This window comes from Leucopleurus acutus (assembly GCF_964270905.1).
Source record: "Leucopleurus acutus genome assembly, chromosome: 2".
Taxonomy (NCBI): Eukaryota; Metazoa; Chordata; class Mammalia; order Artiodactyla; family Delphinidae; genus Leucopleurus; species Leucopleurus acutus.
In genome coordinates this window covers 43,505,870-43,529,637 of record NC_139143.1, presented here as the reverse complement: position 1 = coordinate 43,529,637, position 23,768 = coordinate 43,505,870, and the positions used below count along the sequence as shown (strand labels likewise).

The 23,768-nt window shown below is 47.1% G+C and overlaps 1 protein-coding gene across 2 annotated transcripts; it reads right to left on the bottom strand.

Moving 5' to 3' along the window:
• PFKFB2 (6-phosphofructo-2-kinase/fructose-2,6-biphosphatase 2) lies at positions 1-23,478 on the bottom strand. 2 transcript variants are annotated; one of them, XM_082832702.1, is made up of 15 exons: positions 23,420-23,478; positions 22,202-22,309; positions 16,180-16,305; positions 15,567-15,663; positions 15,076-15,142; positions 14,869-14,943; positions 14,445-14,501; positions 13,431-13,555; positions 11,386-11,593; positions 10,617-10,763; positions 9,752-9,856; positions 8,866-8,995; positions 8,034-8,096; positions 7,710-7,774; positions 1-287 (listed from the first exon to the last, which is right to left on the bottom strand). In XM_082832702.1, the coding sequence occupies exons 2-15, from the start codon at positions 22,287-22,289 to the stop codon at positions 225-227; spliced, it is 1,416 nt and encodes a 471-aa protein (XP_082688828.1). In that variant the 5' UTR covers positions 22,290-22,309; positions 23,420-23,478; the 3' UTR covers positions 1-224. The 2 variants fall into 2 exon arrangements, with proteins under 2 accessions (XP_082688828.1, XP_082688827.1); XM_082832701.1 differs by lacking the exon at positions 1-287 and adding an exon at positions 6,787-7,079.
• Positions 23,479-23,768: the final 290 nt, after the last annotated feature.

Here is a 23,768-nt window from a genome sequence, read left to right as displayed (position 1 = left end):
TGTGAAATGTTTTGAGGCACAGGGAAGTCAAGTTTTTCAGTGTAACTGATATTCCCATTAGGCATGAGGGGAAGAAATGTGGTGCAGCTTTTTCAGGGCTCATCTGGGTGGCCCCGAATGTCCAATCCCCACTGAACTTCCTGTTCAAGCCCCTTTGGAGCTGACATGCCAAGTTTTTCAGTAGGCCAGTCTCCCGGAGAGGTCTGGCCTCAGCCTTCACATCATCAGGAGAGCAATGGGGGGGAGGCCGGAGAGGAGAGCCTATGCACAGCCAGCGAGGTCTCCGCCTAGGAGCCAGAGAGGAAGAGAAATAAAGCCATTACACCGCCGCCAAATGACTAACGGAGGAAGTTGAGCAGAACCCTCACCCACCCTTCCAGCGCCCCCCGCGGCTCACATCCCCACATCCGCACACGTGCGTGAACACGTTGGTGGGCTAGCACACGCCCCTCTACCCTCGGGAGTCAGACAAACTCTAATTGGCTTAGTCCTGAGCTTCCTTCCCTGAGGAACCGACCTTGTGACCATGTTGGACCAAGCACTCCTTTCAGACCTGGAGCTAAGCCACATATCCAAGATAGGAGGCGGAAGCAGTAGGCAGCCCCGTGGTAAAAGGAGAGTATTTAGGCTACATCAGCCAAAAGACCAGGCCAAAAAAATGATACTGCGGGCAGGGGCTACTTGGCTTCTGAGGAGGGTCCCTACCGCCGTAGTTACCCCGGTCCATCCTGAAATCAATCATCAGAGCAGAAGTCAACTTCCTCCCATAAACTGGGATCCAACGTTTGAACTTGTGAGAAATTCTTCCCCAGAGAACAGTGTTTCTCAAATGTTAAATGTGCGTCTGAATTGCCTCGTCATCCAGTTAAAATGAATATTCTGATTCAGCAGGCCTGGGATGGGGCCCAAGAGCCTGCATGTCTAATGAGCTCCTGGTCCTTGTTAAGGTAACAAGGAATAAATAAGGCATGAGAATAGTGACACAATCCCACCCTTTTTTCCTATCCCCGAAGAAGTTAAATGCCATTCTACCCCACCAGCTGTAATCTCTTTAGAAACAGGAAGGTAATATTTTAGAAGGAAGAGTCCACTAAATTCTAAGAGCTCGCCAAAGGTTCCCCCCCCCCCCCACAATAAATAATGAGTTCCATGTTGCTAGTGCGAGTCAGAGCACAGTGTGGTCAAAGGTAATTTTTTCTTAATTCTTGTAGAGGCGCCAAAAAGTACACACGACTAAGTTCAGGTGCCTTCTATAATGTCCTTCCCACCTTCCCCAGAAGGTGGTGCAAGAGAGCCACGCCTCCACCAAGGACTCCAGTCACTCTGTGGACTGGCTTTTGCTGGTCTGACGCTCAAGTGCCAAGCAGCCTGAGGCAAAGTTTTGGGGGTGGGGGAGTGGTGGAGAACACAACCCAAAATACAAAACAAAAAACCCAGAAGCCTTCTGATAGATTCAAGTTACTCAACAATTTTATTTACCCATTCTACACACACACACACAAAAACACATTTCAAATACAGTTATACACCTTATGTGGATCTGAGTGCCATATTTTGACATCAATGTCACCAGATTAAATTAGAATGCTGCTAAGGATTAACATTCCTTCTTTCAACACAGCTTTGCCTAGGAAACATGCAGGATAGAGCTATTGCTTCGGTTCCCAACTCAGTCCATTCCATTTAACCCAGTGGTGCTCAGCCCACTCCCAATCCCTCCAAAGGGCACAGCTGGCAACAAGTCCTTTGCTTTTGCCACAGCGAAACTATCACCATTATCAGAATGAATTCATTTTGTTACTTCAACACAAGAAAAAAAAAATGGACACAAGCAATTCAGATACAAAAAACACTGAGTAGCTAAAAATTGGTCATGGATCCCCAGTGAAAGCCTTACTGAAAAGAATACTTTTGCCAAAATTTCCTTTGCATTTTTATTGATTATATTATAATTAAGAGGCAAATGGGTAGTGGACTAAAAACAGCAGCATTATCCAATGGAATGCTACAGCCCATAGCAGGGAAGCTGAGGACACAGAAAGTTCAGAAAGTGAAGTCCTGCCCAGAAATGGGGGAATGGATAGGATGACTTCAAGTAAAGGTAACAGTGTCAGGCTCTGAGCAGGAATTTCCTTAGCTGAGTTTACAAAATAACTTACAAGTGATGTTCAACCTTCATTTTCTACAAAATGATTAGAATTTGGCTACTGCTCTAAAAGAAATATCTGTTAAAAATCATAGTGTAGGGGCTTCCCTGGTGGTGCAGTGGTTGAGAGTCTGCCTGCCGATGCAGGGGACACGGGTTCGTGCCCCGGTCCAGGAAGATCCCACATGCCGCGGAGCGGCTGGGCCCGTGAGCCATGGCCGCTGAGCCTGCGCGTCCGTAGCCTGTGCTCCGCAATGGGAGAGGCCACAACAGTGAGAGGCCCGCGTACCGCCAAAAAAAAAAAAAAAAATCATAGTGTATAGAACTTCCCCCTAAAGAAAACATGTGGAGTGGTTACTGCCTTTCTTTGTAGGACATGTACAATAGACAGAGAATTGTAGTAACATGCATACAGTAACATGCATACAGTGTCAACTGGTACAATTAGAAAACAGTCAGACTTGTCAGCTTACAGATCTTAGTAGAGCCTGTTGGTTAGTCAGCATAGGGACCCTACCAGAATCTGTCAGGCAGCATGCGGACCCTACCACACTCTGTCAGGCAGTCAGCACATAGATAATTCTAGATACAGTGTTCTGGACATGATGAGTCTAAATTAAATTCCTGGACATACTTCTGATGTCTGTGTCACCTCGATCGGAAGTCAGAGATCAATCCTGCCAATGTTGCAACCTGATTCAAATTAAAATATTTAATTCCAATAAAATTATTTAATTCAAAGTATAATATTTTAAAACACAAGTCAAAATGTATACCAGAAAACCTATGTAAAGTTATCAAATTTCTGGAAAACAAACACATGGCCTCTGGGCTTAACAAAGACAATGGAATGTGCATAAGACTATACAACCCAGATAGAGTTCCCTCAATTATTAGGCACTTATTCCCCTTGTCCTTTGGCTACCCCAAGCATCAGTGAGTTTCTCTGGTACTCAGACCTTCTACTCACAGATACACCATAAGATGGATTTATTTCCAAACAGCCGTATCATGTTTCTTCAAAATGCCAGTGTCTCTGAAGATCAAATGTGGGTTGCAAAGAGGAACACCCAGATCCTCACAGGAAACCCTCAACCGTTCAGTCTAGGATACAAATATCTTGCACTCCTAAACCTAACTTCTTGGGAGGTAGTGGGTGGGTGGGGGATGGACAAAAAAACACAAAAAAACAAAAACCAGAGATAAGGATATGGGGCAGACCCGTGGCACAATGTGTGTTTTTAACAGATTTTCTTATTCTACTTTCCAACTGAATGCAAAACAATCTCCTTACCAAAACAAAAGCAAAAACAATACAGATAATAAATAAGAGCTAAATTCCAATTTAAGGATTAAGATATAGGAAGAGAAGCTAGTTGTCTAAATCTGCTTTAGATTCCTCTTCACATCTGTCATGCAATTCCTCATTTAGTTTTAAAGCAGGGAAAAGATAATCAGTGATTATCAAAGATAATACAGTGATTGTTTTCCTGTCCTAATTTTCTACCAGTAGATTAAATGCTAAAGCCTTCACCTATTTCTCCCATAACACAGCTGAAAGCCTCAGCAAAAGGTACTCTGGAGCTCATCCTTTCTTACTAGCATTCGTGATAAACACATAATCAGAGTAACGTGTATATACTACCGACACACACTCAAATAAGAAGGGGAGAGGAGGACAGGAAAGAAAGGATAGGGAACAGGAATTCTCTAAAAGGTAGAATAAGAGCTCTCTTCTATTCTATGCTCTCTTGGCTCCTTTCTGCTGAAACTTCTCTGGAGGGACCTTGCTCTAAAAACCAAACAACGCTGAAATCCTTGCTGTTGTCAAGTTCTAATTTCTCATGTCCAATCTGAGAATTATAAGACCACCTCACTCCTCTTCTTGGGGAAGCAAACTAACACATGGGGAGAATGGCAAAATATCAGCAGGCTGAGAACCCAAATGAACATCCCAGTGCCCTGTGTCTAATGCAGGGGTTTATAACAAGGTAAAACAATGCTAGTTTGTTAGAGAATTCTCTTCTCGCTAGGAGTACGCACAGCCCAAAGCCAAATCTTGGATCAAAATGCTCCTTCTCATGCATTAGTTCTGAATCACTCTCACCTCACAGCAAGAGAAAAGACTGAATGCCCATTTGGGCTAAAGATGCCACCAGCCAAGGAAAGCTAGACAAGACAACCTTGTAAAAGTGCCACACACACACCTCCTAGACCACATCATTCTGGGGGACATTCCCACCTCCCAACCCTTTTAGTCTCATACATGTAGGACAAGAAAAAAGTCAGAAGGAATCTCTATTCCACTTCGACGTCCACATTTACAGACTCAACGTGTTGCTCTTTCACAAATGTTCATTTATTACAAATTATATGCTCTTTCTCTAAAATAACTTTTTCAGGGCAAGGACCATTTCTGCTGCTTTGGTGTCTCCTTCTCCCACCACCACTCCACCCAGCCCAAAGCCCCACAAACATGGACACTAGGTACACATTATATAATGGCTAAACAGGAATAGGAAGTTACCTTATGTCTGGAAGGCAATTTAGAGCAGAATCTAGGCAAGTGGCCTTTGAGATTGGCTGTGATGTCCTACTCAGGATGTAGGAATAAAGGACTCAAGGTTACAAGCCAGCTGCCTGTGATGATAACCTTTATCATCCCACAAGTTTTATCTCAGTACCTCTCTCCAGGGTGCTTAAAATTCTCAGCTATTATCATAGGACATTTATACGACATAGTGATTTGTTCCACATCACCCTGCAATGTAAAGTGTTAAAGCCGGAACAGGCTGCTGCCTGAAGTAACAATGAGGGGGTAACTTCATTCAATACTGTGATCTGCTCACACATCTAACTCCAGGGAACTGTCCTTTCAAAACCATGAGGAATTCAGAATTCCCAGGTTGACGCTTAGTCCAAGGAACTACTGTTTCTCCACCCAACAACACAAAATAGAGTTCTAACCTGGAGTATGGTTCAGAATCATCAGAGAAGCTATTTAAACACATGCATGCCCAGACCCTAATCCCAGAGACTGAGTCAGAATTAAGCCTAGAGTGGACACAGGCATGTGCATGTTTCAAAAGTTCTATAGGGGATTCTAATGAACATTCCTAGATGAGAAGCACAACAAAAGGCCTCCTATTACCAAACAGAAACATCCCTGGCAAATAGCTAACTTGCTCTCACTGGTCACCTCTAAGAGACAGATTGATAACTTTAAGGTACGGAGTCCTCTCTCTCTTTTAAAAATCTCATGAGAACTCTAGACTTGCCTCTCAGAAAAATGCACATACGTATATTCATATATTTTGTATACAAAATTGGGGAAGGTATACCATCGTGGGCCACCAAGGGGCTAAGAATCCCTACTCTAAACATAACCTTGCAGAAAAAAATAAAATGACACAAGTAAATGCGTAAACAGTCAACAGCTAGACCCCACAGGATTCTAAGACTACTCTAGACACCAAGATGATATAAATTAATATGCTAGTGAGGGAGATTTAATTTATCACCAGGCTTTCCCAATATCTGGGGGAAAAACTGCTCACGCAGAACATGTTTTGACTTAAAAAGGAGAATGTGTTGAGAATTACTAGAATGTGTTGAAAATTACTAGTTCACTAGCAGCTCTAGTGAACTCTTCTCTGCCTTTCCCTTGAGCAATTCAAACCTCAGTGGTGACTCCTAAATCTAACGCTGTCCTTCTCAACAGTCCTGGAGGTCACCGGCTTTGGCAGGAAAGTTCCTGTAGTTGGCAAAGAAGCCAGGAACCAATGGAGAAAATGTATGACACTCCTCCCAGAGCCCTGTAAGAGCTAGAGGCCAGCCTACTCTCCTAAACCTTACCCCTCTGCAGCCCAGAGACCTCACACCTCTGCAGCCCAGAGACCTATGTCTGAAAAATACAAACCAAGGTATTTCACACAGGCTGAAAGCCAGCTTCCCCCAGGGTACTGAAGACTTTAGGATTGTTTCTCAGGAAAGGAGGCAAGAGCTCTCATCCTATGTCTACCTGCAGTCTCTAGAATATCTGTGGATGTTCTGTAGCCTGGGCTGACCCTTGTAGGACCTGGCTTGAGAGGAAGGGAGAAGGGAAAAGAAAGGCTCCCCCAGTCCAGATCCATCTAGGCCCACTGCAGAGAACGTCAATGGAGGGCAGACTTCTCTCCCACCCACTGCCCCTTCCCTCCTAGACAGACACACAACAATGCCATGCATCACACTGGGCAATCCAAAGGGGACACGAGAGGGGGGAGGAAAGCAGGCAGGTCAGGACTGTGAGTAAAGCACACCTGGAAGAGATGAAGGTGGAGGGGAAATGGGCTTCTGTGTCCCCCTCCACCCTGCCCCCACTTTACCAACACAAGGACATTAGTGAGTTTAGACACTGTGGATGGACAAGAACCACGGTGTGCTCAGCCTCAGCCCCAGCTCTGCCAATCACCCCAGGAGGGTGGATCCCTTTTTCTCCTCCTCCAGACCCCCCCCAACCGAGGACCTGTCCTAAAACACCCAACTCGCCAGCTTGCCCCTGGGCGGGGAGACGTCTCACACCGTACACTAGCTAGGGTTGGTCTGGAAACACAGGACCTCACATTCTCTGCTAAGATCCACAGTGTGGGGCTGGTGGGGGTGGGGGTGGGGGGGTGGGAGCTGGAAGTTAAATGACTCCTTGGTGATTAGTGACAAGGGCAGGAGGCCAGGATGGGAGGGAGACACACGGTTACACCACCGGAATGCTGACTTGGGTCTTCGGCTGGTCGGCCCCTTCTTGCATGTCCAGGGCACGGAGAGGGCTGAGGGGCTCGAGGGGCCGGCTCCCAACACTGTAATTTCTTGGACGCCTTACTGTATTCGAACTGGACAGAGGCGTAAAGCTGTTCCTTCTCATCCTTACAGGGGTTTGGTTCTTGGGGAAGTTGTTCTGATTGGAAACGAGGGACACCACACAAATGAAAGCCAAGCCAAAAGCTCACTCATAAACCACAGCAGCCTCCTGCGGACGGGGTCTCTCCTGAGACGTGGTCTCTCCTAAGACATGGTCTCTCCTAAGACATGGGCTGCGGCCTGGTACCCCAGCCCCGGGAGACTAAGGGTTGTGGGGGCAGAAGCTCCTTGAGTACCATACTTCAAAGCAGGAAAGAGGCTCAAAGAAAGGAAGGGGGTTATTTAAGATCACACACAGATTACCAGGACAGACCTAGGAACAGACCTATACCTCCTGACCCCGCCTTACAGGCACCTCTGGATCCTGCTTTCTAAAGGGAGTGCTTTCTGGGGGGAAAATCTGCATTTCACTTCTGCCAAACACTTTCCATAGTTCATTGGATTTCCAAGAGCCAATCCGCAAGGTTAAGACTCAGGAAAGAGATACTGATTTTAAAAAATAGTAATTCCAACATCTCTTCTTTTTGGAAGTGAGCAGACTACATGGGACATGAGTTCTGGATCGGTTTTCCTTTCGTACGTAAAAGAAACCCAGTCTCTCGATGTCAAAGGTTCAAAGACTCGAAGTGGTGGGGAACCAGCATGTCATCCGTGGGGAAATACTTACAGTTGGCTTGTCACGGTGAGTGTTCACAGCCTCCACGTTAAGTTTAATTGTTTCCACTTTGCAGCCTGAGAAAACAGAGGAAAGTGGAGAGGGCCTCAGGAAAAAAGCTCAAAGAAAAATTCCTTAGTTTCAGTATGGTAATAAAAGAACATATATATTCCCCAATACATACATACATCCCTTTAAAAATGGAAGGCACTGATGGAACTTCCCTGCTAGATACAGGTGAGGAAGTTGAACTTCTAGGCAAACTTCAGAGAAAATTCAAAACTCCTGACCTTCCTCTATCCCCACCTCCTGACCAGCTCCTAGGCTCATAGTTACCGTAGGCTACGGGAGTAAGTTTGAAGATGGTATGGAGAGGGCATCTCAGGTACGGCAGCTCATCTGAAAGCAGAAAGACCAGGTGGAGGAAGTCTCAGTATTATGAAGCAAGGTCAAGTTAGTGGAAGAGAGCATCTGCGGCGCTCCTGAGTTTTCTTTACCCTGACCTGGAGTTAGACATCTCCTCCTCTAAACCCCCAGACAATTATCAACATAGCCTCCAAGGAAGCCACCCCAGCTACTGAGTGGCTAAGAAAGGAAAAAAGCCCACTTTAGATCTTTCCCTGCAGGCAAAGCAAGAGGAAGTGCTGCAGCCAGGGCCCCACACAAAGGAAGACTGGGGCACCATGGGTACCCCAAAGGTCAACCTGCAGGCTTCCCAGCAGCTCAGGTAGATCAGGAAGGGAAGGGAGGGGAGTATCAGAGAAGACAGCAGCACTTCCTTATTGCTCTCCCCAGAAACCGTCTACCCTGAATCCAAAGGATGAAGATGCTTCTAAGATAACACCCTCCTAGTAGCCCAAGTAACAAGCCGGGAATGTTCAACCACTTTTCTAATGCTGCCAGGAGTATTAGCGCAGTGCTGCCCCTTTAGCCAGGCAGGACCAAGAGCTAAAGCAGCAGTTGCTCTCCACTGGGGGTTTTTGTATCAGCAGAGTAAATTCAGCAAGTAGTTGGCCCAGTGGCTGCTGGGAGCCCCACACTGCTGCCTGAAGAATGTACTCTGATTTGAGTGGAAGAGTGGGAGGTCTCGTTGCCAGGGATCCTGGTGCCACCCCAAGTCCAGCCCCCTCCCTGTGGATGTGTGCCCGGCCCTTCCCTCCAATGGCACCTGCACCCTTGTCCAAGAAGTAGGCCAGGAGGCAGCGCATGACAGCCTGGTGGGAGATGACGAGGACATTGCCCTGACGCTCCAGCTCCATGATGACAGGCTCCAGCCGCTGCACCAGGTCCTGGTACGACTGTGGGGGAAGTGGGGTGGGCTGGGAGGAGGCACAAGCTGGCAGCCAAGTCAGTGGCTGTGTCTAGAGTTAAGAGGCCGCTTCTCCTTTCTCCCCAGCTGGCTTTCCTCCTGGAGGTTTGGCGCCTTCGTGTCGCCTGCTAACCACCCCCAGCCCTGGTACCTCTTGAGAATACTCAGACTTTTCAAGAGCAATGTTCAGACCGAGAAAATTGCAGGTCAAGAAGAGAAAATCTGAACGCAGCCTGTGGGGTTCTTTTTCTCTCGACAGAATAGGCAAGAGTGCAAGGCAACGAAGGCTCCTAGGGATTTCCTAGAGCCCTGTTGTTTTATTTACCTTTACCTCACCCCCCTAGACTACGAAGCCACTTGGGCCAGCAAGCAGCCTTAAACACCACAGATGAGAGGAAAATCATTCATATCCCATACATTTACTTGGGGCCTATACCTGCTTGGGTGGGGGTGGAATGAAAAGAAAAGAAGTTACAAAAGACCACGTGGATTCTAACATATACTCAGCAACAGAGGCTATCTTGTTACCCTTTCTCTGGAGATCTTAACAAATCAATGAGGCATTGGACTGCCGACTGCCAGAGCTGAATTAAACACAGCAGGCCCCAAAGGTAGGAAGAGAAACTAAATGATGCCTTAAGTACTCTTTCTCGGTCCCCAAACTCACATTCAATCCTTCCCCAAAATTCAAGCTAAGCCCCTAGCAAAAAGGTGGGGCAGTCACCCCTCGTGAGGGAAATCTCACCTCCCCTCCAGGATATCGATACAGGTATTTCTCTTCATCTCGAAGCGCAAACTCGTCTGGGTACCGCTCCTTAATCTCCGCATAAGTCATCTCCTCGCACACGCCCTGCAGGAGCCACATGGCTGGAAGAGGCGAACTGGACCCACACAGCCCCCCAAATGAAAAGGCGGCCGTGAAGAATATTAGGCATTCGTGCCAGGCACTGGGCTGGCTCCCTTCATGCACTGCAACTGACCGACTAGCAGGTGAGGGGCCACGGGGAGAGGAGGCCGCCTCTCTAGCTTAAGCTGCCGCTTTCTCCTACTGCTGTGGGGAACTTAGAGGTCAAGAAAAGTCAGCAGGATAAAAGGAACAGGAAGTAGGGAAGGAGGGGAAACTGAAGGCACTAGGGAATTCTTGTAGAAGGCATAAAAGGGTACAGAGGAAGGAAAGAAAGAGAAGTGCCTACTTTTGCACTCAAGGACACAGAAAGCCAAGAACAAATTGGAAAGGACTTTTCCAGAACAGCTGACCAGGTGGCCTAAGCAGAAATTAAAGAAGTGAGTTGTCAGCTATTTCTTTTTCCTAGAAGGAAAATATATGAAGGGTCCAAATGGAGCTTCACCCTCTCCAGGTGCCAGGGGCTAGGTCAAAATTTGGTTCAGGTCCCGTCACTGGCACAGGTGTGTCAAGCAGGCAGGAAGCCCTGATTGGGGGTGCATTGTTCCCACTTATTCGCTAAACTGGCCATAGATTCAGCTTCCTCAAAGTCTCTACTTGGTGTTTCTAGTTTTCTAGATGAACGGCCCACATGGTGACTTCTGAGAGCTCCTGCCTGAATAGGAGACCCTTACTGGCTTTTTAGCCATCAAACCTTCCTACTCACAGCATCAATCTCATTCAGAATCTTCCACTGCTCATAGGTCACCCCCAGAGATTCAGCGGTCTGGATAGTCCTCTTCAACTGACTTGTCCACACTTTGAGGTCTGCTATCTCCTGTTCCTCCAGAAACTTCCTTAGAGCCTGGGCAAACTGGGGTGTGAAATAAAAATTTTAAAAGAAAACACACACACACAGGGAATTCCCTGGCGGTCAGTGGTTAGGCCTCCACGCCTCCACTGCAGAGGATGCGGGTTCCATCCCTGGTCAGGGGAACTAAGGTCCTGCAAGCCGCGCATGGCACGGCCAAAAAAAAAGAAAGAAAGAAAGGAAATACAGACACAGACACACACAGACACACACACACACACACAGACACACACACACACACACACAGAGGACTGTTAACTCAGCCTGAAAAGGACAATGTGTATGACCCCAGTCAAACTCTGAAAGGTGCTACATAGTTATAATAAACCCAAGAGGAAATGAACTTTAACCAGAGCATCCTGTACTGTGCTGAGCATACAAGTTGAGCTCAATAAATATGGGACGGCTGAATGATCACAGCAGAAATGGTTCCAAGTTACGCACCCTTCAATACACAGCTAGAACCAGTGAATAAGAAAACGTCTCTTTACTTGCTTGACTATCTGAAACCACAGCCTAAACTCCAATAGGATTCAGTAAGAAGTAAGGGGATCAAAGAGATGACATCCACCATGCCCTTCTAACTCTAAGCCTGGGAAATCCAGCCTGCTGGCTAACTACTCACCTGTTTTCCCCGCACGGAGAGGCCTGAGTCACCCCCAATCTTTCCCAAGAGATTGAACTCGCTCTCTCCATGCCGGCAAAGGTAAATGGTGCGAGGATGGACATGGATATTCATGAGGTAGTAGACGATCTTGCTCTGGATGTAGTCCTGGACTTTGTTCACTAGAAATCGCTGGCCCACATTTATCACCTTGATGAAAGAAAGATCCCTGGGACAGAGCAGGGGAAAAAAAAAAAAAAAAGTCACCTGGGTATGAAAATCTGAGGATAACAAGAGGAGGGGAAAGGATCTGTATAGTTACTTGCAGGCTCCCAGGAGCTCTTCTGCCTCTCCTGCCACACCCCGACCCAAATGTAAGGAATCAAATGGAAAGAGATGGATGGCTCCTCAGAACAAAGATGCAGTAAACTTTCCTGAACTTCTCATCAGGCAGTACCATTTCCTCAGTGCCTACACTGTGCCACGCACTGTAGCTAAGTTAGATAAACAGAATTCAGGCTTCCCCTCAGGAGCTAGACTAGATGGATGACCTGAAGATTTTGCTAACCCTGAAGTTTGTTGAGAAGCACAGCGCCCACCTGAGGCGGTCAAGACAGAGTCAGAGTGTGGCATCTACCAGCAGGGAGGGGCGAGGAAGGGGGTGCAGAACCATAGACAGAGATCTCTGTGCGTTCCCCCCCATCTACATAAATCAAGTTTCTCTCAAAGGCACTCACATAGACTGTTTGCTTTGTGGCCATCATGGAATTGTTCTCACTATAAAAATAATAAGTGTTTATTCCAAAACAAATTTTTTTAAGAAAGAATGATGCAAATAAAAATTACCCATAGCCCTACCACCAGAGGTAACATCTACACACACACACACACACACACACACACACATATTCTTCTAGAATATTTTTCTATGTAGGACTAACTGAGGGCTAACTGAGGAATATACTATTATGCCATATCTAGGGCAGTGGTTTTCAACTTCTGTATTAAGAAACACCTGCAAACACTAACATTGTGGGCAACATACTTGAAGGAACTGAAAGACTCGAAAGATGAAGCAGACCACTGAAGCAATTTAACAGTGGCTATGCACACTGTCTTGCCATTTGCTTGGCTTCAGGGATGTATTCTTATCTGACTAGAGCTGTACTGACTGCATGCTTTTTCAAAGGCCACCTTCTCACGGGTCTCCCTGTGCCCATGTCATTCTTCAACATGGACTTGGCATCTTACTACAGCTCTTTTCACCCACACATGTCAAGTTAACCTGTGTTCCATGCCACACTGCTGATAGGCACTGCCATAGTAAGTAATATATAAAAACCACTTAAATATATATATTTATATATGCATACACAAGTACAATATATTGTTTTATGCAAAATAAATTTACATATTATGTTATTTTACATATGGAATATATGCACATATATTCATATGTATTACTATATATTTTTATACATGTGTATATATATATATATATATATATATATATATATATATATATATATATATACCTATACACACACAATAAACTTTAAAAATTGATCAAAAACTGATGACACACCTCTAAGAGGTGTCCTACAATACCCTAATCCAAAACTACTGATCTAGAGCAGTGGTTCTCAACAGGGGGTGATTTTGCTTCCCACGGGACATTTGGCAAAGTCTGGAAACCTTTTTGGTTGTCGCAGCTTGGGAGTGCTACTGGTATCTAGTGGGCACAGGTCAGGGATCCTGCTAAAGACAGCTACAGCACAAGACAGCCCCACAGCACAGAATTATCCAGTTCAAAATGTCAATCATGCTAAGGTTGAGAAATCACGCTCTAGAGGACAGACCAGAAGAACTCAGGATAAAAAACACTCCAGTGTTCAGGTATAAGATTCAATCTGCCTAGAGGCCACAAATCCATACCTTGTTTCCCTGGAATGATGTAAACAGAGGTCTGGATGGTCAGAGGGAAGTCTAGGGACAAGGGGAGAAAGGCTCTTTTCTCAAATGAGACCCCTGCCTCAGGCCCTTCAAACCTTGGCCTTAAACCTTACTTGTCATAGTTGTCTGGGTCAAGGGGTTGATAGGTGACTTTGTAGCACTCAATTCTCTTTAGGAAGTCCTCCATCACATTCTCCCTGTTCCTTTCAGGGTAGTCAGGGCTCGACACCTTTACCTCCTGGAATCACAGGGAGAGCAGGGCCTAGTCAGAGGTCTGCCCTTAACAGCCCTCCTGCCAACAGCCACTGCTAAATAAAGAAAAGGAAGGCCATAGAAGTGGCCTTTCACTGGAGCATTGGCAATCCCCATTCACTGAGCAGCCCCTCCCTGTCCTGTGACCCTGGCAACCAAGAAGGGAAAGACAACTGGGGAGTCATGTGCCTGCCCTTGGCTGAAGGACAGAGGCAGTCACGCAGCTGAAGCAGTTCTTGGGCCCCAATCCTTTTATGTACCTTCCTGGGAAAACAGAATGGGATCCAATTTCTCCCCAAGGGCAATAGGGTGCTTGATCTGATACACTGCTGACTCAGACCAGACACCTCTTCAGCAAGTTCCCACACTGCTGGGAGAGCACCACCATGACACAGTGCATGGATATCCACTCAGCACAGCACAGCACAACCATCAAATGGGCACTGGCATAAGCTGTGACCACACACAGCACGAGGTGCCCAGTGCATAGAATGCTGACCTCAATATCAGACAATCGGTGGGCAGATGACCTTCCTGTAAGGTGGCCCTGACAGATAATAAAGAGTCTGATCTATTCTAAGAATATACCTGGGTCTCAACATCTAGCTAATACCCAGAACACAGGGCCAGGGCTACTACAGTTTAAGTTTGGCCTCTGTTCAACAGCTAATTCTTACTTTCTTCCTCAAAGCCTCTTTCTTTTCCCAAGGGAAGAGTGTGGAAGTACAAAACGGTGTTCTGGCAGATCAAAAAGACCACCCTGTGTTGTTAAACATGTCTATTTCTCTCTTTCATTACAGGGTTGACTCCCCACACCACCCCCCAACACACACACAGGGCATAAAGAGGTGGTGGTGTGAGGAGATGTCACCTACCAGGATGTTGGCAGCAATGACATCGGGATCATCGCAGACAGATTCCACAAAGAACACCTGGCCAGGGAGAGAAGGCAGTGATCAATGAGTCAGTAATGGCCAGGCTGTTCATTAAGAGCACACGCTCATATCTGCTCCACCGCAGCCAACACATCCCCTGGGATTTTCTTTCATGAAAGTGGCCTTCAAGGCCTCTTCATTTAAAAATAGCTCTTACCACGTCCCCACGGCCTCATACATACAGGCTAAGGAGCTGAGAAAGGACCTGAAAGAAAACACTCAAGGACTGGCGGTGACTCACCAAGAGGAGAGAATCAGATGTCCAATCCTGTCCTCACCCACCAGAATCAAACAGATCTGCGTGTCCCTCCTAACTCCCCACCTCCACTCACCCCTCCTCCTCCAGCTTGGAGGCAGATTCTACCTTGAAGGAATTCTCCTCGGCAAAGTTCAGAATCAAGGCCCTCCTCTCTCGAGTGGTATTGGTAGCATCAAACACCTGGGAAGAGAGCACACAAGACAGATGAACGGGGACCGAGAAATGAAATCCCACCAAGGCGGACCCAAGGTGGGGCAGTGCAGCCAGGCTGCTGAAAGCGGGGAGATGGGGGAGGAGGCAGGTGAGGCTTACCGCAATCTGCCCACTGTCGTCCGTGAGATACGCCTTCACATCCTCCAGCGCCACCAGAGCACACTGTCTGCCGAGAGAGCAGAGGAATCAGCCAGAGGACTGGGCCGGGGCCAAGCTTAGGCACAGCCAGAGACATGAACAGTCGTGCCACAGGGATCACACCCCTTCCTGTTCAGTTTCCCCACTGATCAAAAATTTTCCCTAATTAGACCTTCCAGCTTGCCCGTTGAGATTTTTCTACCATCCTATGTCTTTCCTCTCCCCCTGTCCCATGCACATGTCTCACCCCTCTGGAGGCTTAGCCTACAAGCACACACGCAACTTTCTGAGCCCTGTTCTACCCACCCAAGCCCATGGCGAGCTGCCCAGCAGATAACTTCCACTTAAAATCCCCACAAGATATTTACTGAAAGGGAAACCAAGCCCCATCACATCCAGTCTCATGACGGCCAAGAAAGAGCTGGCCTGGCAGTCAGGCCTAGAAGACTCACTTGCGTATCTTCATGGCCTCCTCGTTGTCATGCCGGAAGAAGTCATAGGATTTATAGGACTTGACCGCTTGACGCCGATACACCCCAAGATTAAACACTGCAGAAGACACCCATACCCTCCAGCAGTGAAACAATACGATGTCCCAAAGGGGACTTCTTGGTCTAATGTCAGAGTGGCCAAGGGGATGAAAAAAGCACCATGGTATGTTGGAAACAACACCAGATTAAGAATCAGGTTAAGTTCAAGTTCTGACTTACTAGAATTTGGACAAGTCTTAAATTGTCTGACTTTCAATTTCCTCAGCCATTTTGGCTATTCCACATGGATACTGCTAGATAACGTAGATGTAAGGGATTTGGAAATGTAAAGCTCTATACTCATTTAATTCTTAATACTCCTATCAAAGGCATTGCCCCCAAACTAGGCCAATTCAGCCAGGCCAGGAGGAACAAGTATATGGACAGGGAATAAATCCAGTAAACCAGGAAGCAACCACTACTGCTGCCAAGAGAAGCCTGTATCCTTGATGCCAGGGAGAATAAGTCTCCCAGAGGCCTGTGAGGCCCAGGAACTGATCACTTCCTTTCCCAAGGAATGCATGGTTGCACCTACCTTTGGTGGGCACCCCAATCCAGTTGAGGTAGCGTGTGAGTTTCTTGGACACGTAGGTTTTGCCCCGGGCTGGTAAGCCAATCATAACAATGAGGGTCGGGGAGTTGGTCATGTAGGATGCCCATGCTAGAGGGAAATGGAACAGAACAAAACTAAATAAAGAGGGGTCAAGTAAGGTTTGTGCGTGGGGCTGGGACTTCATGGTCAGGTTTGATCCTCATACACCTCAATGAGGCCAGTGTCCAGGAGGACTGGAAAGGCAAACCGAGCAGATATCGGGGAAACCCTCCTAAAAGACAGTCAAAGGGTCATGTAGACTTCCAGAAAGTACCTAAACTAAGACACGTCTTTCCCACTTGTCCAAGGTCTTCACAGAGGTGCACAAGATGGAAAGAGAAAAAAAAGTGGCCAGGATTAGAAAGACAGTAACCATAGCATCTTCCTTAGCATGAGAATATCTAGTAACACGGCAGTGATAAAGCCATGGAGGAAAGTCTTGGGCCTAGAGATTCTACCAGTGCAGCACTGAGCCAGCTCCTATAACAGATCCAACAGAGTTTCTATCCTGAGGATCCCATCTATCCCTTCAGAACCACAGGCAAGAGTTTGCCCATGAAAAAAGAGCCTGGCCTTAACCCGTTTTGGCCTTTGTGCTCAGGCCAAAGTTTAAGCCAGAACTTCTAAACCATTTAGACTGTGTCAACGCCTACCTGACATAGGTTCTGATTGACCTCAGGAAGCTTCGTGGTAAAGCTGGCCCACGAGGGCATCACAGCCTGCCTGCCTCAAAGGCCCAAGTGAAAGCAAGACAGTTTAAAAGCAGGAATAGCCATTGGTCCGCCCTTCTTCAGAATACAATTGATTTCAGGAATGCTCATTTACAGAGACAGGTCTCACTGGGCAGCTGGGGGCAAAGTAGATGCCCAGAGGCCAGGTGACTTGCCTAAGGACACGCAATGAGTCATGGGAAGGGCTGGTCCTAGAATCCTGATCTTGTGCTTCCTGGGCAGCTTTTCTCCATAAAAAGAGCCTCTGATCCCGCCATCAGCTTGCTCACAGGCGCTGGCTCCTTCCTGTCCATCCTGCCACGGAGGAGTGGTGGTAGAGTGCCCTGCAAGCTGCCAGCCACGTTCCTGGGGCCAAGACCCAAACTGAGGTCATCTGGGAGGGCTCAGATGGGAAAGGAGGGAGGCCCTGTGTGCAAATGGGGAAGAACCACTTTTGTCTTCATCTTCCCAGCACTGCTTTTCAGAAGGTGCCCCACAAGTAGTTGCCACTCTTCTTCCCTGGGACAAGGTGACCCTGTCAGGCTAAGAAACAATTCAGCAAAACTGGGGTACTTGGATGGGAACGTCATCCTTTCTTCCTTGAGAGGGGAATGTAAAAAGATCTCAGTGGAGAAGTGGGCAGAGAGGTGTGGGTAGAGAACAGAGCTCGGAAGGAAGAGAGTTTCCTAGGGGTGTTTGGCAAGAAGTACCCAGAAGCCAAACAGGGCCCTGGCGGTGAGGGAGGGGTGGATGCCCAGACTTGGGGTCAGAGGGGTTGGCTTTTAGTCCTTTACCTACTACGCACACGGAAAATTCCCGGGCCTGAGCAGGAGCCCCTCCAAGGTAGGCAACGAGCAACAGAAGTGATTTTCATCTCTGTCCAAACAGGGAGCACAAAGACAAGCAAACGCCATGCTGCAGCCTCCGCTGATGTTCATGCCTGATCTCTGACCCCTAACAGACAGATCAGCTGCCTCAGCTTTCAGGAGTGAAATCCTCCTGAGTCTTCACTTTCTCCAGCCCTGCACTGCACTCTTCTCAATCACCATGGCTTGGCTCATTACCTGCACTTCTAGTACTGCTTGGTCCACACCTTCCAGCCCATTAGGCACTTCTCCCAAAGGTCCTGTTATCCTCCCTGAAGCTGAAAATGAACTGATACTTGGGAGACACTCTGAGGCCGACCAGGGAACCAGCTGCTCCATGTTTACCAAACTGGACAGAGAGTTCTAAGAACAAAAGAAAACACAGGCCACCAAGGACTCCCCACGGTGGCCCCCAGCACCACACCTCCCACCTCTGCCCATAACACACCCATGTACACCTGCTGCAACCAGAGCTGCTCAATTTCCGGAGGACAAAACTAAACCACACTTCCTATCTCGAACTGCCACATGGGCAAAACTAGGTACATTCTGTCCTGCCTGTTAAAAAACAAAGCCATCACCACCTTAATTTGAACAGTAGACACTGCATGTTGATTAATTTTGGAGACAATGTAACTTACCCCTTGACAAAGAACGGAAAGCTGTTTCAATCCTGAAATTCTCTTCTACCTTCTTTACACAAGGTTGAACTCACTTTCTCAATCTTAAACTTATTTTCCCTTCATGAACACACTTCGAGGGAATGAAGGTGTGATAACTTCCCTCCTACGGACAGAAAACCTCAAGCCCAGAAAAGGGAAGAGCTTGGCCCACAGTCCCTCAACAGAAAGTCAAGGTCAGGGCTCTGACCAGACTCCTGGTTTCATGACTGCCCAATCAGTCCTAGTACCAGCTCTTGTCAGCACCTGACAAAGGGAGCCACGTGGCCAGCATAACTCTGCTCTCTAATCTAAACCTGAAGGGTGGTCTAGAAGGCCAATGGTTCCCGGCTTTCTCATGACCAAGTTATCTTCCACTTTTTGCTCTAAACAGCCCCAATATTTTGAAATATGCTGCCCTTTAAAGTGTGCTTCATTAGTAATATCTTCTTTTTATTCATCAGAAGTCATAAAACTGCCAATTATGTCCTGCCGTTTGACTGATAAGCATAACATATCAAAGTTCTGCAGCCAAACGCTAAGAAAGTTTATGTTTTAGTTAACCATCGAAGCTATAGTTTAATGCCCAATTTCTATCACGCGCTTTGAAATATTAAAAACAGCTAACAATGTAGAACTTTTGAGGGATGCTGATCAACGTTTCAAAGGTGTCTGCCTTTCCTCCTGTTATTTCTGTAGGGAAAGCTGCTAGCACAAACAGGTGTATATGCAAGGATGCTCACTACAGCATTGTTTGTGACAGTGGAAAATTAGAAACAATGTAAATGTCCATCAGGGAGAGGCTGGCATATCCACACAAGGCAATACCATGCAGGATGAAGTAAATGTGAACTTATCGACATGAAAAAAATGTCCAGAATATAGCTTAAAAAAAGTGTGGTGGGGGGGGAATGGTAGAACAAAATATATACAGTGTGGACCTATTTCCATTAATAGGATACACCAGAATAAGATTTTGGAAAGAATCAAACATAACAGGGACAGGAGAAATGGTGAGATTTTATTGCTTTTTACTTTCTTTCTGTATTGTGTGAATTTTTCATGAACATGTATTGCTTTTATAATTAGGAGAAGGTTCATACAGGGACTTGTCTGTTCCAGACCTATTCAAAATATCAAAGAATAAAAGAAACAAAGAAGGAAAAGCATGTAGACCTTCCCTGCTATCCCTAATTCCTGCTTTCACTGAGCCCTGAAACCAGTTATCTGAGCACCTTAAGGGCACCTCAGCCAGCACCAACCCCCCTTATCCCCCATCCCTGGAGCAGCTGAAATTCCAGTACTGCTCCTTTGGAGGTTCTGGCTCCCTAAAGACATTCTTCAGCTCTCTAGTTCAGGCACTTCCCAAGTCAAAGTCAGCCAACAACAGGTATAATTAACAGCAAGGGGATAACGGGAAAGCTATTAATAAAGCAACTGCTGGGTGTGAACACTAAGCAGCCCAAGAAGCCTGTTCCAAGATACAGGAAAATAACAGAGAGAAGGGAAATAAACTAACACATACTCTCATAGACTGTCACAGTCCCACAGTCCAACCACGAAAGGAGAAAGGGGGGGGGGGTAAATGAATGACAGTGGCTTCAGGATAACCCAGATACCTCCAGTGGGGGAGAAGAGGGTAGAACTTGGAAAGGAGAGATCAGGAATTAGAGTCTAGAGGAAGGAAAGAGACCTGGGATTACTGCTTCTCTGACTAATCAAAAGCCCTCAAGGCAAAAAAAAATGCAAAAAAAGTTAGGAAGGCAGGTAGGAGAGTCCCATGGAGAAAAAGCAGAACTAGAAGGACTGACACTGAGCATTGCACAGGGTCAGAGACTCCCACAGTTATCAACACCCCCTGACCCCCAAACACCACCACCTGTTCTCTGCTCTTGTTGGGCTCAAGTGTCCTAGTAGCACGAGGGCACCTCTATTTAAAGTGTGCATTCCATATCCCCAAATCTGGGTTACCATATTGTCAAACAAGAGGAGAAAACATTTTTTACTGAAAATATAATTCTTCACAGAGCTCTTTTAAAATGTGAGCTCCCAGCACAGCATTTAGACTATAATTCAATCTATATATAATGTTTCAGGAACAAACACAATATGCAAATAGAGTCACCAGTGAAAAATAACACAGTTTAGCCACATGCCCAGTACTCTTCTAGAAGCTGTCCTGTATTTACTCATTCAATTCTCACATCACTCTGGGGAGAGATACTATTAGTATCTCCATTTTATCAAAAAGTAAACTGGGGCATGGGGCAGAAAAGCAAGTTGGTTAAAAGCCCACAGTTAGGCAGTAGTAAAACCAAAATTTGAACCCAGGCAGTCTGACTCCAGAGGCTGCACTCAAACGTCATGCTATACTAGTTATCTTCCACAGGGTGTTTGCCCTCAGTACCTGACTTCCTGCCCTGGCGGAGAAAGAAGACCCTAATCATAGAGGTGCACCAACCCCAGTATCACACCCAAACAACCTGCCTCTGCTGCAGCCCAAACCCCCAAAAGCCTCATCAGTGCTACGTGAAAAGAGATGACCATCATGAATCACGAGACTGACGAGGTCATGACATCAAGGTTGAGACTCTGGGGAAAGCTTGCAACATGAGATGATTCCAGGTCTCATGCTAGTTGGCTGTTTCCACCTGCTGATATATATAACCACTGAAGTGAGAAGAACTGACTGATAGCGTTCCAGAGGAACCTGGTAGCAGGGACAAGAGTTAGCTTTCCTAGAGGTTCCCCAAAACATCTGGGGACAAACTGCTCAGGACCTTTTGGCCTAGGCTCTGCAGTCTTGCAGGCTATAAGGATGCTTAGGCATGCAGACGCATGGGGACAGGAAACAACACTTCATCTCTCTGCAAACCCACCTGCTGTCTCTGTCTAAAAGATGGGCATGGAAATGCTCCTGTGAAACCCATCCCCAGAGCAATGAACCTGCAGGGAAAATAGTCTGCATAGTGTAAAGACTAAACCTGTGAGAAAGTAAGGTGCCCAAGACATGGCGAGAAGTGAAATATCAGGGCCGATTCCCCTTAGGCCTGTAGAAATAAGCTAATGGTTCTTACCTGCAATTTCTGCTGTGAGCAGCACCCTCACAAAACTTAGCCCAAGAGATAAAGGGAAACTGTTAACAGTATCAACCCCAAGGAATTCCTGCACCCTGCTACTCAGCCTTACTCACTGCGTGTACAATAACACTGGCTCTAACTTGCAGCATCAATCAACTGTGCAGATACCCCCAGGGTGGGGGAGATAGAGATTCAGTTAAAGAAAGCAGGAAGAAAATGCTAGGCTAGGGCTTCCCTGGTGGCGCAGTGGTTGAGAGTCTGCCTGCCGATGCAGGGGACACGGGTTCGTGCCCCAGTCCGGGAAGATCCCACATGCCGCGGAGCGGCTGGGCCCGTGAGCCATGGCCGCTGAGCCTGCGTGTCCGGAGCCTGTGCTCCGCAACGGGAGAGGCCACAACAGTGAGAGGCCCGCATACCGCAAAAACAAAAAAAGAAAATGATGGGCTACACCAGCAGTCTAGCCCCAAGGACAGACAATTCACTGAGTCTACTTGTTTCAGAAAGGAAATTCCCCTGCTAGACTTTGTTTTAAATTACCATGTCGAAGAACTATTTCTCACTCCCACCAAGCAGCAAAGTCTAGAATTACAGCAATATTCTCAAGGTAAAATCCTGGGAGACAGCAGCCCCTCCTCTTTACCAACACTCACAACATTTCTTCTCTGACATTCGTAGATTTGTTTTGGTTTCATAGTTGTTGTTGTTCTGTTCTGAGGAAGGGGCAGAATTCCCAGACATGGCAGCTCTTCAGGGGATGTCTGGAAGGGACAAAGGGGATGTAAGGAAGGGAAGGAAGGAAATATCCCTCAAAATACTCAAAAGAGGATCAGTGCGGTATAAGTGAAAGAACCCTGGGCCAAGGGTCAAGTCCAGCCCTCATTCTCCCACTTAATAGCTACATGCCCTAGGATAAGTCATGAATGTCCCTAGCCCTCTGTTTCCTTATCTGTGAAGAGTTGCACCAGAACCCCGATCTATAATGCTGACTTAGGAGTGTACATTCACATGAATTATCTCCTTCAATCCTTCCAATAATCCCATAATAAAACAGATTTTGCTACCATTATTACTTCTCCCCATTTTACAGATTGAAAAACTGACGTTTATCAAACTAAGTGGCTTATCCAAGTTCCTTCCTGACCTCAGATTCCAATTTAAGAATCTGGGGAGAGTAGTGGCAGCAGCTGGGGGTGGGATGGGTTGCAAATAGATCAAGTTCATTATCATAAAGTAATTGCAGTCCAATGGTAGAATTCAGTTCTGAAAAAAAAATAAGTGGGGAAATCTCAAACATGTTCCCTTAAGGAAAAACTGTAGCTAGACCCGGGGACAGCCCTAGCACGTCACTATTTCTCCTCTCAAGCCCTTGACCGCACCCTCTCCCCATCTATCTCCTAGGAAGCAGTCTATGGAAGAAACACTGGGGAGCAAAGAGGTGGCAAATAACTTCTCTTATTCTGGTGGTAAATAACTTCTCTTATTCTGAAAGATCACTTTCAGAATAAGGGGTAAGTCCTGACTCGAACGGGGGTGGGAGAGCCCCGAGTTCACTGCGCAAACCCAGACAAGGGACTCGTGAGGAAGGAAAGTCCTACTGCTTCGAGGATCTTGCACTGTTATTCCACTGACCACACAAATCCTCTAACTCACACGTCAGCTGCGGTTCTGGGTCCCTAAACGTCCGCACTCCGGCAATGCCTGGGGGCCCGCACTTCCCCGAAACAGCTAGGCTTCATCTTCCCGCTCCTCATCAGGGTGCACGCAGCCCCCCTTCTCTCGCCCGCCTAACCCCTTCAAGGTGCTGTACAGCCGTCGCTCACCCTAGGACCCCTCCTAAGATCCCTCCGGGCTGTGGCCCCAGCACCTACCCGGTAACGCGACAGCCAGGAGCCGACACGGTGGCCGGGGTCCGGCACACCAGTCTCCGGAGAATCACGTGCCTTGCCTGGCTCCGCCCACTCTCGCGTTGGCCCTCACCTGGAGAGAATCGTCCACCAATCGAGCGCCCGCAGGCTCCAGGGGGCGGGGCTCAAATCGGAATCGCTGTCGCTAGCTCCGGAAGAAGGTTGGAACTGTGAAGGAGAAAGATCACAAGCTCGCAAGTTTACCAGCACTGTGGAGGTTAGTTACATCGTTGCCTGGCAACTAATAGGGATGGGGGCGGGGTTAATTAAAAGCACGACGTTTTTCATACTCTCGCGAGAGTGAACTAGTAGA

Excerpts from the sequence above, each read along its gene's own strand:
- PFKFB2 (XM_082832701.1), bottom strand. The coding sequence starts at position 22,289 with ATGTCTGGGAATTCTGCCCCTTCCTCAGAACAGAACAACAACAACTAT. Across the intron at positions 14,944-15,075 it reads ACGACAGTGGGCAGATTGCG|GTGTTTGATGCTACCAATAC; the intron begins GTAAGCCTCACC and ends CTCTCTTCCCAG. Across the intron at positions 9,857-10,616 it reads TTCTGAATGAGATTGATGCT|GGCGTGTGCGAGGAGATGAC; the intron begins GTGAGTAGGAAG and ends TGGCTCCTGCAG.